This window comes from Sminthopsis crassicaudata, chromosome 5, assembly GCF_048593235.1.
Source record: "Sminthopsis crassicaudata isolate SCR6 chromosome 5, ASM4859323v1, whole genome shotgun sequence".
In the NCBI taxonomy this organism is placed as follows: domain Eukaryota; kingdom Metazoa; phylum Chordata; class Mammalia; order Dasyuromorphia; family Dasyuridae; genus Sminthopsis; species Sminthopsis crassicaudata.
The window spans coordinates 105,077,321-105,091,542 of NC_133621.1; the positions used below are offsets into that span (position 1 = coordinate 105,077,321).

The 14,222-nt window shown below is 34.0% G+C and overlaps 1 protein-coding gene across 1 annotated transcript in view; it reads left to right on the top strand.

Moving 5' to 3' along the window:
- Window positions 1-14,222, top strand: part of DGKI (diacylglycerol kinase iota) — a 570,574-nt gene that overhangs the window by 431,589 nt on the left and 124,763 nt on the right. Inside the window, 2 exon segments of the mRNA XM_074267817.1 lie at window positions 676-755; window positions 7,212-7,256. Of these exon segments, the coding sequence (XP_074123918.1) occupies window positions 676-755; window positions 7,212-7,256 (125 nt within the window).

A 14,222-nucleotide genomic window follows, 5' to 3' on the forward strand; every position in this document is an offset into this window, starting at 1 on the left:
GTTTTGGGAAAATCATATGGAAACTATTAAGCAAGTCAACCACAACAATAAATGATGATTACTTGAATAAGGATTCTATAAATAGGATCTTTTATATATCATGCGATAGCAGATTGTGAAATGCTAAAAATAAGGACCCAAGAGAAACAAAACTTAATTCTATGTCTAATAAACATTCATTAGAAAGAACAGGATTACTGAAGGGAAATGAATTTTTGTTGGTGTTGTTTGTGTATATTGTTCTCTAAGATTCATCGTTCATCCTTAGAGAAAGCTTACTTAGAAAGTGTCCCAGTGGTAGCCATGGGAAATGATAGCTTGAAGGTGTGAAGAATTACTCTCCTCTTGAGGGAGACTTGCATGTCTCTCAATTTTGATCTCTTGTAATGATTGATGGCAGACATGATACACATGCATAAAGATATGTGAAAATGAATACTGTGCCATACAAAACAGTGTACTGACTATGCAAGAAAATATATAATAAAGTATGCAAGGACCAAATAGATGAGGAGGGTGGGAATATTTAAATTAAAGAAAAAAACAATTCATATTTTTGAAATGGAAATAAATATTTTGAAATGTTTTGAATAGTAAAAGTACATTCATGTCTACATGGAAATGCCAAATAAGTTATTTTAGCTCTTTCTTCTCTCCCCCCCCCCCCATTTTCAGCTATCCCTCTGGGTATTCTAGTTGTACGGGGAGACTGTGATCTGGAAACTTGTCGCATGTACATTGACCGCCTACAGGAGGTAAGTTGATTTGAACAATTGTTTATTCATAATGACTAATTTATTAGACTATGAAGCCTATAAGCAGCTCCTGACTCCATGAACTAAGTTTTTAAAAGATCAGTAAGGGGAAAATTGGCCTATGGTATTGCCTCAAAATTTGTAGCATAATTGTTAACAGAATTTGAAATATGCTTATATGAAATTTTAAAATAGGAAAGAACTACATATTAATCTATTCATTGAAATTAAAAAAAATTTAATGAATGCCCATTAAATATAAAGCTCCATGTTTTGTATTATTAGATGATATACAGTTGAGTAAGAGATTCATTGTTCTTGTTCAATGAACTTATAGTCTTACAGATAAGACAGGTATACAAATGACTATAATACATGGTGGAATACAATTAATGTCATCAAGACAGGTATAAATAGCATGCTGTTATGTTTTAGATGATGAAAAAATCATAGAATCTAGATTTTAGAAGGGAACATAAATTGTATAGGCATCTGTTATATACTACTGCTTCCTGAAGTACCCCGATTCAGTTTTCGATAGCTCTACTTGACTAGAAGTTGTTTGTTTGTTTTTCTTATTTGAAGGCTAAGTTTTTTTTTCTTTTAAATTTCTACTTATTTATACCTAATACTGCATTTTGGGTCTGAGGAGGACAAATAAAATACTTCTTTTATGCAAGAGTCCTTCAATACACATGTATTTGAGGAAAGTTATCAAAAGCATTTTGAAGGAGTTGACCTTGGATGATGAACATAATTTTGACAAGAAAAGAGTAGTTAGGAATACATTCCAAGAAGAAGAGAGATAGAATAAATAAAAAGAAGGAAAATATGAGATGTATTCACGCTTTGAGTAATCTAATTTGCTACTATATATGGTATGCAATCAATGAGTAGTGGGAGACAGTCTGGAAGAGTTGATTAAAGTACTTGGTAGGGAGCTCTGAGAGCCAAGCTAACAATGAGCTTCTATTTTATTTGGTATTTAGTAGAAAACTATGGAAGGTTTTGGGGCATGGAAGTAATACAAGCAAAAATGTATTAATTTGAGAAGATTAAAATGGCAGTAATGTGTGAGATATATGAATGTGAGATGTCAAGGCTGGAAGACTAGTTAGGAGATTTTTGCAACATTTTTATAGTGCTTTTAAGTTTTGTAATGTATTTTGATTTTTTTAAAAATAAAAACCCTATCAGCTAAGTGCTATAATTAATTCTATTTTACAGATGAGAAGATTGATACTTAAAGAGATTAAATAATTTTCTTTAGTCTTACAGTTATTAAGTGTCTAATGGCAGGATTTGAATTCAGGTGTTCTTGAATCCAAGTCCCATGTTATATATACAAAACTATTTAGTTGCTCAAGTCAGGTCAAATCATAGTAAGGGCCTAAATTATGGGAGTGATATTAGGATTTACAAAGACCCAGAGATGGTAAGAAGATTTCATAGGTAGAAGAAATAGGACGTAATTATTGATTTTATGTGGAGTTTGAGGCAAAAGAAAGATGGCTGCAAATTTTTAAGTCTGAGTAGTTGTGAAAATGATGGTTCTAAATAGGGAGAATTGGGTGGTAAGAGATGATGAATTCATTTCTGGATATATTGAGTTCAAGATGCTTGTGGGCATCTAAATAAAGAAATTTAACAAGTAGGAAATACTATTTTGTAACTAGAGAGCTACAAATTCATGAATGATTTGCATGATAATGCATTATAATGAAAACTAGGAGAGTGGATACTTTTGTTAAGGAGGAGAGTTTTGAGAGAAAAACAATAAGTTAAAAGTTTATCATTTACATTGAGAAAGTAAAAGGAGGAAGAAGAGTCATCAAATCAAACAAAAAATTGATCAGAGGACTATAGATGTCATCCCATAGATATCAAAGAAACAAATCCCATAGATATCAAAGAATTTTAGAAATAGACAGGGTGTGGTGAATCAGTGGCTTCAATTCTACAAAGTAGCCAAGGTGAGTGAGAACATAGAAAGAATCATTGAATGTTTAATTATGAAATCACCAAGAGATCATTTAAGTGATGAAGGTAGAGGTCTTACCTTGGTAGACTTATGAATGGGTAGATGGAATAAAAATGCAATAGATTTCTCTTTTTAAAAGTTTCATAAGGAAAAGGATCGAGAGTGACAGAATAGTACCTTGTATAAGTGGCATATTGAAGCAAATGCTTTTTTTTTTTTTTTAAGGAAAGCAGTGGGCATGTTTATAGAAAAAAGAGAATTATGTGGTGAATAGGGATATTGTTCTCATCCCCACTCTAGTTAGAGTCTAATTACTTCCCTGGCACTGATAGCCAGACATTTTTTAGTTTTCCTGACTGATTAAAAAATTCAAAGAGCATTGAAAACCAATAAAAATCAATAGGGATTTGGATTAATCATCTATCTAGTAACCAGACCAAACTTATATCAGAGAGAGCCTGGATTTTTAGATTTTATTTTTGTCCCTACAGAAAAGAGGAAAAAAAATTCATGTATTCTTCTTACAAAAGAATAAAGAATGTTCAACTTTTGATATCCTGCAGTAAAACTGCAAAACCAAAAAAGTCTAATATTATCATTGCCATGAATTCATATTGCATCAATAAAACTAACAGGATCATGTCTTTCTATGTCTAGTGAAAATATCTTGGTCATTAAAAAAAGTTTTATGAGGAAACCAATTAATTTATATTTCCCCAAAATAAAATAATTAATAACAATTAGTCTTGATACTACAAGTAAACAAACATTGCTAGACTATTCGACATTACAGAAGAAGGGATGATTGTCATATACAATGTAGTTAGAGTAAGAAATAAAATAAATAATAGCAGAAATATGTGAGGAATTATAAAATATTTGCATTACTAATTACCAAACCCTCCCTGATGTCAGAGGTGAGTGCAAAACAATTAGTAAATATAAACCTATTCTTCTAAAAACCTATTGGCAAGATTAAATGTTCAAGTATGCCTGCCTTTATTAGACCTATTAGAATGTAGAATGGTATTTTACTGACTCTGGGAAAGTAATAACTTTTCTAGTCCATAGTCTTTAACCATTCAGTGGGGATCATAATATTTAAACATTTACCTTGGGTTGTGAGGGCAACACTATTTTTTTTCCTTTTTACATTTGTTTACACTTGAAAGAGAAAGCATCAGGATATAAAAGAACATTTTTGTAAAGATTAACATGATGGAGATGTAAAGAATATTTTTTGTTAAAGGAACTGAACAATATTGACAGATTCTATGGTTCCATGTCTGATCTCCTTTGAATCTGTTAACTAACCTAGGACTTTCAGCCTCTCTTTCTCCCTCCCTCCATCCCTTTCTTTCTCTCTCTTTCCCTTCCCCTCCTTCTTCCCCTCTTCTTTCTTCCCCTCCCTCCTTCCCTCTCTGCATTCCTCTCTTTCTCTGTCTGTCTGTCTCTGTCTCTGTCTCTCTCATACTTAAAAGTCTGAACACAAGACATAAATCCTTATTCAAAGATGTTTTAGAACAGAAGTCTGTGGTGAAACACAGATCCATGCATGAATTTTTTATTTGGGACTGATATAAAGACACAGAAGATTTAATTAAATTTGCAGATATTGCAAACTTGTAAGGAAGAGCCAATCTGAATAATAATAATAATAACAAATTAAAAAAGATTCTTATAGTTTACAAAGTTTAATCAAAACCAACAAGATGAAATATAAGAGGAGTAAATCTTACATTCTAAATTTAGTGGGTTTTTAAATAGTTCAATTAGATATAAAATTGCCCAGATACAGGATTGAGGAGACCTAACTTGGTAGCAGAAGATATGAATGTGTTGGCTGGCAACAAAATCAATATGAGTTAATAAAAATACAGCTCTCCTAACATTGGAAGCACATTATATTTTAAATTGGTCAGACTACATCTGGAACCTTATCTTGGGCTTTGATTTGGTAGCATCCAAAGGTAGGAAATGAGAGAAGGGTCAGGAGACTGTTATGTGACAGTTGAAATAATTGAGGATGATTGTGGTAGAGATAACAAATCTTGAGGGAGACATGATAATTGTCAAATATTTGAAGCATATTGATTCCAAGTTGGTCCAAAGGGCAAATTAAAATAAATGGGAGGAAGTTAAAAAGAGACAGAGATTCTGGCTTCAAGTAGGGAAACACTAAGAGCTGTTCAACAATGGGAAAATCTACCTAATGAAATAGTGAGTTCTTAGTCATAAGATCTCAGTTCAGTCCTATGATAATCTGTCAAAAGAGATTCTTGCAGTGAGTGGGAGTATGAATGAGATGACCTATAAAGTTTCTTCCAAATTCAAGATTCTATGAATTTTCCTCATCTCTGATATCAGTCATTGTAAAGGGCTAGAACTGAGCAATGCACTTGGATGATGAAGCACGTGAGACTAATTGCCAATTGGACGGTTCCCTATTAACTTGTTTAAGGTTGACCCTCCCCAGCTGTTCTGTGCTGACTTGATTGGTGAGACAAAGAGAGGGAAGTGACTTGTGTGGGAGGAGCAAGAGAAACTTGGGTGGTGGAACTCACGCTGACTTGCACTCGTGACCGGGCGTTGGAGGCGAAGGTAAAGATCTAGAATAAAGACGTTTAGTGATCCTGACTCTTGCTGATTTCTGGAAAGATAGAGTTCCAGCATTTGGCGCCCCACGTTGGGCGCCATTTGTAACGTGCTCTCCTGGCAGTTACAATTACTAGTCTGTCCTAGACCCACCAGAGTACCTTTGACCACTGTCCTTTGCAGTGTGAGCTCTACCCGGCTCGCCTCCTCTGAGGCCTTCTAAGGTCTCTGGCCACAATCTCTTGAATCTATAACTTAGTAACCGGTAGCGCACTCAAGAACAGCCACGTGTAATCTTAAAAGCCTTTATTATACCTACTCCCATAATGCCCTAACTGATGCCCTGACTTGTTGGTTCCCGAGTGAACACCTGGTCAGAAGACCCATGTGTTCACTACCAAAATCCTTACCTCTTTCGGCTACCCATCTTGGCTTGGCCACCCAGGCTAGGAGCCAGGGTGAACAGCACGAGGTTAAAGAGGGCGGTTGCTGCCTGCAGTGGGCTTACATAGGGCCTGTGAGGTCACACACACAGCCAATCAGCGAGAGAGTCACCCATTACGAAACTATCTCAATATGGCCAGGATCCCGCCCAAGGGCAGTCCTAATATCCACAGAAATTACTTCCGGGCCTCAATCTCCTGATGCACTGTGGCACCCATTTAAAGGGCCCTTACAAGTCATATTTTGGACATTAGACGTAACTCAGATGTCTTTTCTATTGGTACAAAAAGTAGGTTAGAGAGGAAGAAATGAAAATAGGGATTAAATATGATCTTATTATGTCTCCTAATTAAAAAAAGAAAACTTCCATATTTTCGAGCTGCAAAGGCACAGAACTCATCACTATTTGAACATGTAACTATTTGAATATCTATTAGACATGCTACTGTAACAAGAAACCAGTTTTCTGGTGTAGCAAGAAGAGAGGTTTGGGAGAGTGGGCATTCCTTTTGCAAAAAGGTTGGAGTTAGATGGTAGTCTAAGGTAGGAAGCAATTCTAAGAACAATGGTACTAAATAGTACAGATAATAATTATAAGGGTGGGAGTGGAAAAATAACTGTTGCAAATAAGGAATACTGATTCTGAAGAAAGTAAATTTCACTGATCACAGGAAGCAATTTTAAAAAAATCCTGTGGGAAGGAGGTATGAGGCTTTACGAACAAAGGTCTGAAGAATTGCTGACATTTGTGAATAGATATACTATACTAATTATCCTCAGAGTTACAGAATGTGACAAATATAACTATTTCAGTTATAAAAACTTTTTTAAGTGGGTCAAGTTTTCAGCAGCTCAGTAAATCTTCATTCATTATCACTCCATGGATTTAGAATTTGTGATCCTTTAGACATTGAATGGCAGAAGCTAACTTTTTTTTTGCTATCTATGAAAAAGTAATTTGCTTCCCAAGCAAATTATTTATTTTCAGGATAAGAATAAGAAAGACATTTTAACCTTTTAAGAATCCATAATTTTAAGGTACTTTAGTAGCATCATTAATATAGTAGCAATGAATGTGTTAATTGCATGATACTTATCTGTTAATTAAAGCTGATTGAGGAGAACCCTTTGTCATTAATTTGAGTTATATGTGCTTTGAAACTAATTAGATACAATCCTTTAAAATATTTTCTTTCATTTTGGACTTTTGAGTACAAGTTGAACTTTCCTCACTGAATTGAAATGAAATGAGTTTTTGCTATACTTAGAAATGATTTTTTTTTCATTTTTGCTTCTATTGTTTACTTTTGTGTATTTTAAATTACCATTGTATTTGGTTTGGTTGTTTTTGGGTTGGAGTAGTTACTACCTTGTTGTGATTAATTTTACTGAAATACTTTTAAAGTCATAAATATTTCTTTCATTTTTCCCACTAGGACCTGCAGTCAGTTCCTTCTAGTACCCAGAGAGTTCATTACCAGGTAATTTATGATGAATTCTTCTCTCTTACTTTCAGACCAACAGAAGTTCATCTTTTTATTAATGTCGTTTTTAAAAAGTTATACCTTGAGCTGAGATAATGATAATAATTCACTTATAAAACACTTAAAAGTTTTAGAAAAGCACTTTCCTTGCAAACCTGTGGGGGAGGCTATGTAAGTACAATTACTATTTCCTCCTTATAGATTTGAAAATTGAGGCTCAGAGATGTAAAGTGATTTGCTGATGGTCACACAGCTAGAAATGTCAGAGATGGACTATAAACTGATATCTTATGGTTAAAAAAATTACTCTTCTTTCCACTAGACTATGCTTTTAAGAAAAAAAAAAAAAAAACTTCTACTTATTCTTATTCTTTAAGATGACTTGATTTTACTGGAATAGTAATTAGTCTATGAAATCTTAGATAATTGATTTTCTCCCCAGGACATTTAGAGTGCACACAGTTTCTTCACAGTTCAGAGTTTCAGCTCATCATTCTTATGTTAGACTTTGAGCTCTGTTAATTTTAACACAAAATTAATAAGACATGTGATGTATGTTTGATCCTCAGTTCCCTAGCCTCCAATTGCTTCCATGATCCCAGCCAAACTTTCTCCACATGTGTCTCAGTAGTTATAAAAAATGAATCAGTGGATAGAACATGAATGACTCAGCATGATGAATACCCACATATACCCACACCTAGAGAAATGACTGTATATAAAACCCTTCTGAGAGGATATCATCTTTTCATATAAAAAGCATGTAGAAGTATAATTATATACTGAATTATTTTTATGGAAGAATCCAGGTATATCTGTTTGAGGAAATCTATGTAAATATAAATCAGAGTAACTATTGGCATTTTAGAAAAGTTTTTTCTAGGACCTGGGAGACTTACAGGGCAATATAGTTCAATCCTCTAATTTTATGGATAAGGAAATTGGGCTTCTGAAAGTTTAGAGACAGGATTTGAACCCTGGTCTCCTCTCTCTAAAACCAATGCTCTTTTGACTGTTTCTCATTGGAAATCATATCCGTAACAACAACCTTGTGAAATGGGTAATTGAATCCTATGACCTCCCTTCTATATACAAGTGAGGTCATTAAGCTTGACTTTAAGTGATTTGACCAAGATCAAACAGTTAATAAGAAGCAAAGCAGAAATTAGCATCCATTGTATTACTGACTTCTAGTAAGAGTTCTACAAATGGATTTATTTCACAATTTCTTTAAAAGATGAAACTCCTTTAAATATATATTTAGTTTACAAAACCTTGATTCATAAATAGCTTTCCAAGATCTGAGCTATCAAATAAAATGTGAAATGCCTATAAATAGAAGGATATAGATATGTCAATCACCAGGAAGATACAAGAATAAGAATAGAGTAGTATTTCACTTTCCACTGTCTCTTAGGAACATCAAAATGTTGAAATGTAAAGATGGAAGGATCTTAAGCAGTCTTGTAATTAATTTTATTCATCATATAAGCACATTGAAATTAAGTGACTTTCCTATCAAGTCAAATCCAACAAATAATTATTAAATGCCTAATATGTGCCAAGTTTGCTGTGGAGCTGAGATTGGCATCTTTCGCTAACTCCTCCTTAGTATTCTTTCTACTATATTATATCCTCTTTTTGACTTTGGTAACTGGGAAATTCTTCTACAGTTGTTTTGAACATGAAAGTGCTAAAGCAATACACAAGAAAAAAATAATTCTCAATAGCCAATGTCTCAATGAATTAATATTCTGAGGACACAGGATACATTGGCATCAGAATAGACTGGGGTCAGTCCAGATCATTTGATCTGTTCACTTGTTATCAAAATATATTTTCTGCCTCATTTTGCAAAACTAGATAGTGCTATTTCCTCAGGATATTATACTTTGAATTATGGTGTTTGGCCAAGCTTAGTTTTTCTGATTCAGTTTATCAATTCATCTGAAAAAAATTGATTCAGAATATTTTGTCTAGGTAATTAATTCAGTGAAGATGTAAAAAAAGGGGAAATTGATGATAACCTTGAAAACTGAAGTTGTTAATGTATTCTATGTCAGTTATAAAGGGGGGAGGAAAGGAATAAATATTTATAAAACACCTACTACTATAAAACTAGGTACTGTGCTAAACTTTTTATAACTTATTTTATTTGATCCTCACAACAATTGGGGGGGGGCTGGCAAAAATGTGGTGGCAGTGGGAGACGTAGAAACTGAGGATCAAGAAAGGTTATAGTTAGAATAGAGGGGAATTTTCAGTTGGGGAAGTAGAGAAAGAGACAATTCTGTATCACTCATCTCAGATGTTTCTTCACAATTTTAATGGATCTGTTATCTCATGTGTTTGCATACTCCAAACAACAATGCAATTCCCTATCTATTCACATCCTCTTCATCCCAAAGGATTCTTATCTTATCTTTGTAACTCTTTCCTAGAAGTATGGTTAATTATTTTTCTTTTCTTAGGGGGCATAACAAAATGAATATATAGTACAGTAGTCATTATGCATGTAGAAATTTCATTTTCTAGAATAGATCTGTGTAATCTATATTTCAAATATAGACACTGAAGGACATATGAGACAGTTACGGTGGTCTTCTCTTCAACATATTTCATCATCAGTGCCTTTTTGTTTTATCTCCTATTCTCTTCTATCTCTCTATTCTCTTCCCTTTCCCCACTTTCTTCTTCTCTCTTTTTTCCTCCGCCCCCCCTTTTCTCCTACCTTCAGGGACTTCTGGTGATCCTCAGGGTTAAAGAAATTATTGAAATGTATTAGATATCCAAAAGCCACATGAAACTGAAATTCTCTATAACTTAGGAAAATGATAAGTGTCAATGAGCTCTCTGTAGGAAGAAGGAGAAGGCATTAGTTCCTCCAGCCTGACATCCCCCTAAACATCCTCAGTATGTAACCCTCCTCAGATCATTTCCTTTAGCTGAACTCTTTAGCAAGCTAAGGTAGATAGCTCTAAACCCCTTCTGGATTCTAATTGCAGTCCAGTGCTCATCTCAGTAGTTGCACAAGCATCAAAATTTAGAGCCTTGAACTTACCACTATATGGTGTGTCATTTTGATGGAAGGTTGTATTTGTGTTTGGTCTTTCGTGATTGGACTGGCAGGAGTTTTCAGAAAGCTATAAATACTCAGCAAATCCCTGCATAATCCCTAATGTCTTGTTAGTTTAATATGAAATGTCATTCTGTTAGCTTTAATACTTTGTTGGCATTCTACCATGAATTATGAAAGGGGAGAAACAAAAGCAATAAATAACCTAAGTGCATAGAATCTGCTGAATAACTCACTAATAAGGTGTCTTGGGCACTTTTAGATTCCTCTAAATACTGTATTTTCCTTTTGAGTTTGGTTTGGACTTAGAACAAGTCAACCAGTATCCCCAGCTTCAAATTAGTGGGCTACCTAGGATTTCTAAAAGCTTCAAATACCTTTTTGGAGTTGCTTTATTCCTTTACTCTGCTAGTTCCTTTTACATGTTTATTTCATCTAATATAATTTTATTTACAAAAGAGATGTATCAGTAAAGCCATTAAAAAAAAAAATGCTCTCACATCCCCTATCCTTCCCTGACCTGACCCAATAAAAAAATCATACAGCCTCTGCAAAAATGAAAGAATATTCATAATGCCAAATGCTGACAATTGAGGGTCTAACATCTGGTACTTATAAAAGTATCCTAATTCAATGATGAAAGAAATGAATTAGGGAAAAGAAAACCTGGGTTCAATTATCCTCTCTGTGTCTTGTTTTGTTCTCTGTATAGTATATCCCATCCCTACAGTATATCCCATCTGCCTTACTGCTCTATTGTCTCGATAAATGAGTGATATGGCATATTTTGAATGCATTCAAAGAAAAACTCCACACAGTAAAAGCTCTAGTTAAAAACACCATAATCCTCAAAGAGAAACTCTTTTTCCTCAGTTTGGGGCCAAGTGGGTAGGAGAAGATGCTCTTTAAAAAGGCATATTTTGTGATTCATACATCATGGGAGAAAAGATGCAAGTAAGAGAGATATAGTAACATGGGCTTACTGGTTATTTCAGAATGCTCATTGGAAATTCATTCTAAAACCCATTCCTTTAATTAACATCAACATCTTAAGAATGAAAAGGCCAATTATGATTGAAAGGTCATCTGTAATATGAGGAAAGTTAACTAGAAATCAATCAGTTAAATAACAATTAAGTAATTGCCATGTACCAACCACTGTGCTAAATGGTATGGATATAAAGTGAAAGATGATCCCTATTTTTGAAGAGCTCACAGTCTAATGTGGGAATCAACAGGCAACCATCTATGCACAAAGAATCTATAAATTAGAAAAGGACTTGACACTCCCATAGGATTTAGACAGAATTAGAAAGGAATATTTTAAGTGCAGGCAGTTTAGGAGCCAGAGGAACTGATCCCAAATCGTCTAACTTACCTGTCTAACATTGTCCAGTTAGTCAACAAGAATTTATTAAGCACTTACTTATGTGTTAGACATTGACCTAAATACTGGTAATAAAAGAAAGGCCTGCTTTCAAGAAGTTCACAGAGGGAGACAATCTGTAAATAACAATTTTATATATAAACACTTTGCAGATATATACCATATCTCGACTGAGTAGTAGATAATCTTAGAGGGAAGGCATTAATGTGGACTGACAAGCCTTCTAAAAGGCTTATAGACTTATAGGAAGTTAAAGAAAAGCTCAGAAATGGAGATGAGGAGGGAGAGGGAGAAGTTTCAGAGAAAGTGGGGATGATCTATGCAAATCCTGGAGTTACAGAGTAGAGGGAAAGTCTTGCTTGAGGCCAGTGTCATGGAAAACAGAATATTCAGGGATGGATAAAATGTACAAGAAAGGTAGGGACTAAAAGAAATCAGGTTATGATGATTTCGAACTCTAGTCATCTAAAATTTTTGTATAAGTCTTTTATTTTTTGAGTAGCAGGAGGTTTTTAGGAGTAGCCAGAATGCACACTTAAAACAAATTATGACCAAGGCTGATCCTACGGTATATACCGGCCAATGTAGTCATTAAGGGAGAAAGCAGTTATATTCCTATTATTTGTGATTGCCTCCTTTATAGAAAAAAACTGATTGACTTGAATTCTGGCCTTTGAAAAAAGTGAAATCGGCTGTTAGTTACAAAGCAAGCCAGGAATCTAAACTAAAAAAGTGGGGAGCTTTTTCATCACTACTCAATCTTCTCTAAGCTTGGTATAATCAGAGATGTAGGACCATTCCCAGTAAATGTATAGTTCAATCATAAGTGGATATTGCTTAATTGTATAAACTACTGAAGTGCATAATGGAGCTGCTCTGCCCTCATTAAATTGCTGTGCATCCTTTATGGTTAACTGAATGCAAATTAAGTGCTCCATTTGATTATTTGTATTCCAAATAGTAATGTTACTGCTTTCCTAATCAATAAAGGAATAGATCAGACAAGTTTACTTGTGAGACACTTGAAAAAATAAGACTTTCCTTAAACAGGATGACAATTTTTGTTCAACTTTATAGTTGCTGAGAAATAGATTCCCTATAAAAATAAATCATTTCACAGTGAAGAAAATCTAAACATCAGGACTTGGGATGATACCTTTTTCTCAGCTCTTTTAAAAATATTGATTTTTTTTAAAGTATAGTAGTTTAAAATTAAGAATGCACTTATAATATTATATTTGAAAACTAATATTGTCAACATTATTATTTCTGCTAATAATAATAGCTAATATTAATAATAGTTTTTAAAAGTATTACATGACAAATATGGGGATACATTTATTCATTTATTCATTTATTTATTTATTTGTTTGTTTGTTTGTTTGTTTGTTTGTTTATTGATGGTTTTTATTCAGCAGATATTTGCATGGGTAATTTTACAACATTGACAATTGCCAAACCATTTGTTCCAATTTTTCTCCTCCTTTCCCCCTCCCCCCCAGATGGCAGGTCGACCAATACATGTTAAATATGTATAGTATAAATTAAATACAATATATGTATACATGACCAAACAGTTGTTTTGCTGAACAAAAAGAATTGGACTTTGAAATAGTGTACATTTAGCCTGTGAAGGAAATCCAAAATGCGGCGGACAAAATTAGAGGGATTGGAAATTCTACATAGTGTTTCATAGTCATTTCCCAGAGTTCTTTCGCTGAGTGTAGCTGGTTCAGTTCATTACTGCTCTATTGGAACTGATTTGGTTCATCTCATTGTTGGAGAGGGCCACGTTCATCAGAATTAATCATCACATAGTATTGTTTTTAAGTATATAATGATCTCCTGGTCCTGCTCATTTCACTCATCATCAGTTCATGTAAGTCTCTCCAGGCCTTTCTGAAATCATCCTGTTGGTCATTTCTTACAGAATATGGGGATATATTTAAAAGAAATGTATATATTTAACCTCTATCAGGTTGCTTTCTGTCTTGAAAAGAGGGGGAAGCAGGCAAGAGAGAGAAGAAGAAAAATTTGGAACACAAAAATGAATGTTGAAAATTATTTTTACATGTATTTGGAAAAAGTAAAATACTATAAAATGAAAAAAAATTACAAATGTTATCACATTTGATCTTACTGATTCTTGCCATATTCTCAGGGTGTAGATAGTTCAAATGTTATCACTATTTTGATGATGAAAAAGTTGAGATGGAAGAAAGAAAGGGAAGGAGGAAGGAAGGAAGGAAGGAAGGAAGGAAGGAAGGAAGGAAGGAAGAAAGGAAGGAAGGAGGAAAGGAAGGAAGGAAAGGAGAGAGGGAAGGAAGGAAGGGAGAGAGGATAAAAAGGAAAGGAAAGAAAGAAGGAAAGGAATAATTGATTACTTTGTGTCAAGTACTGTGCTAAGCATTTGCAGACATTATTTTATTTATTTTTACAACCACTATGAGAAGGAATTAATTTTCCCATTGTGTATGTGAGGAAACTGTGGCAGATGGTG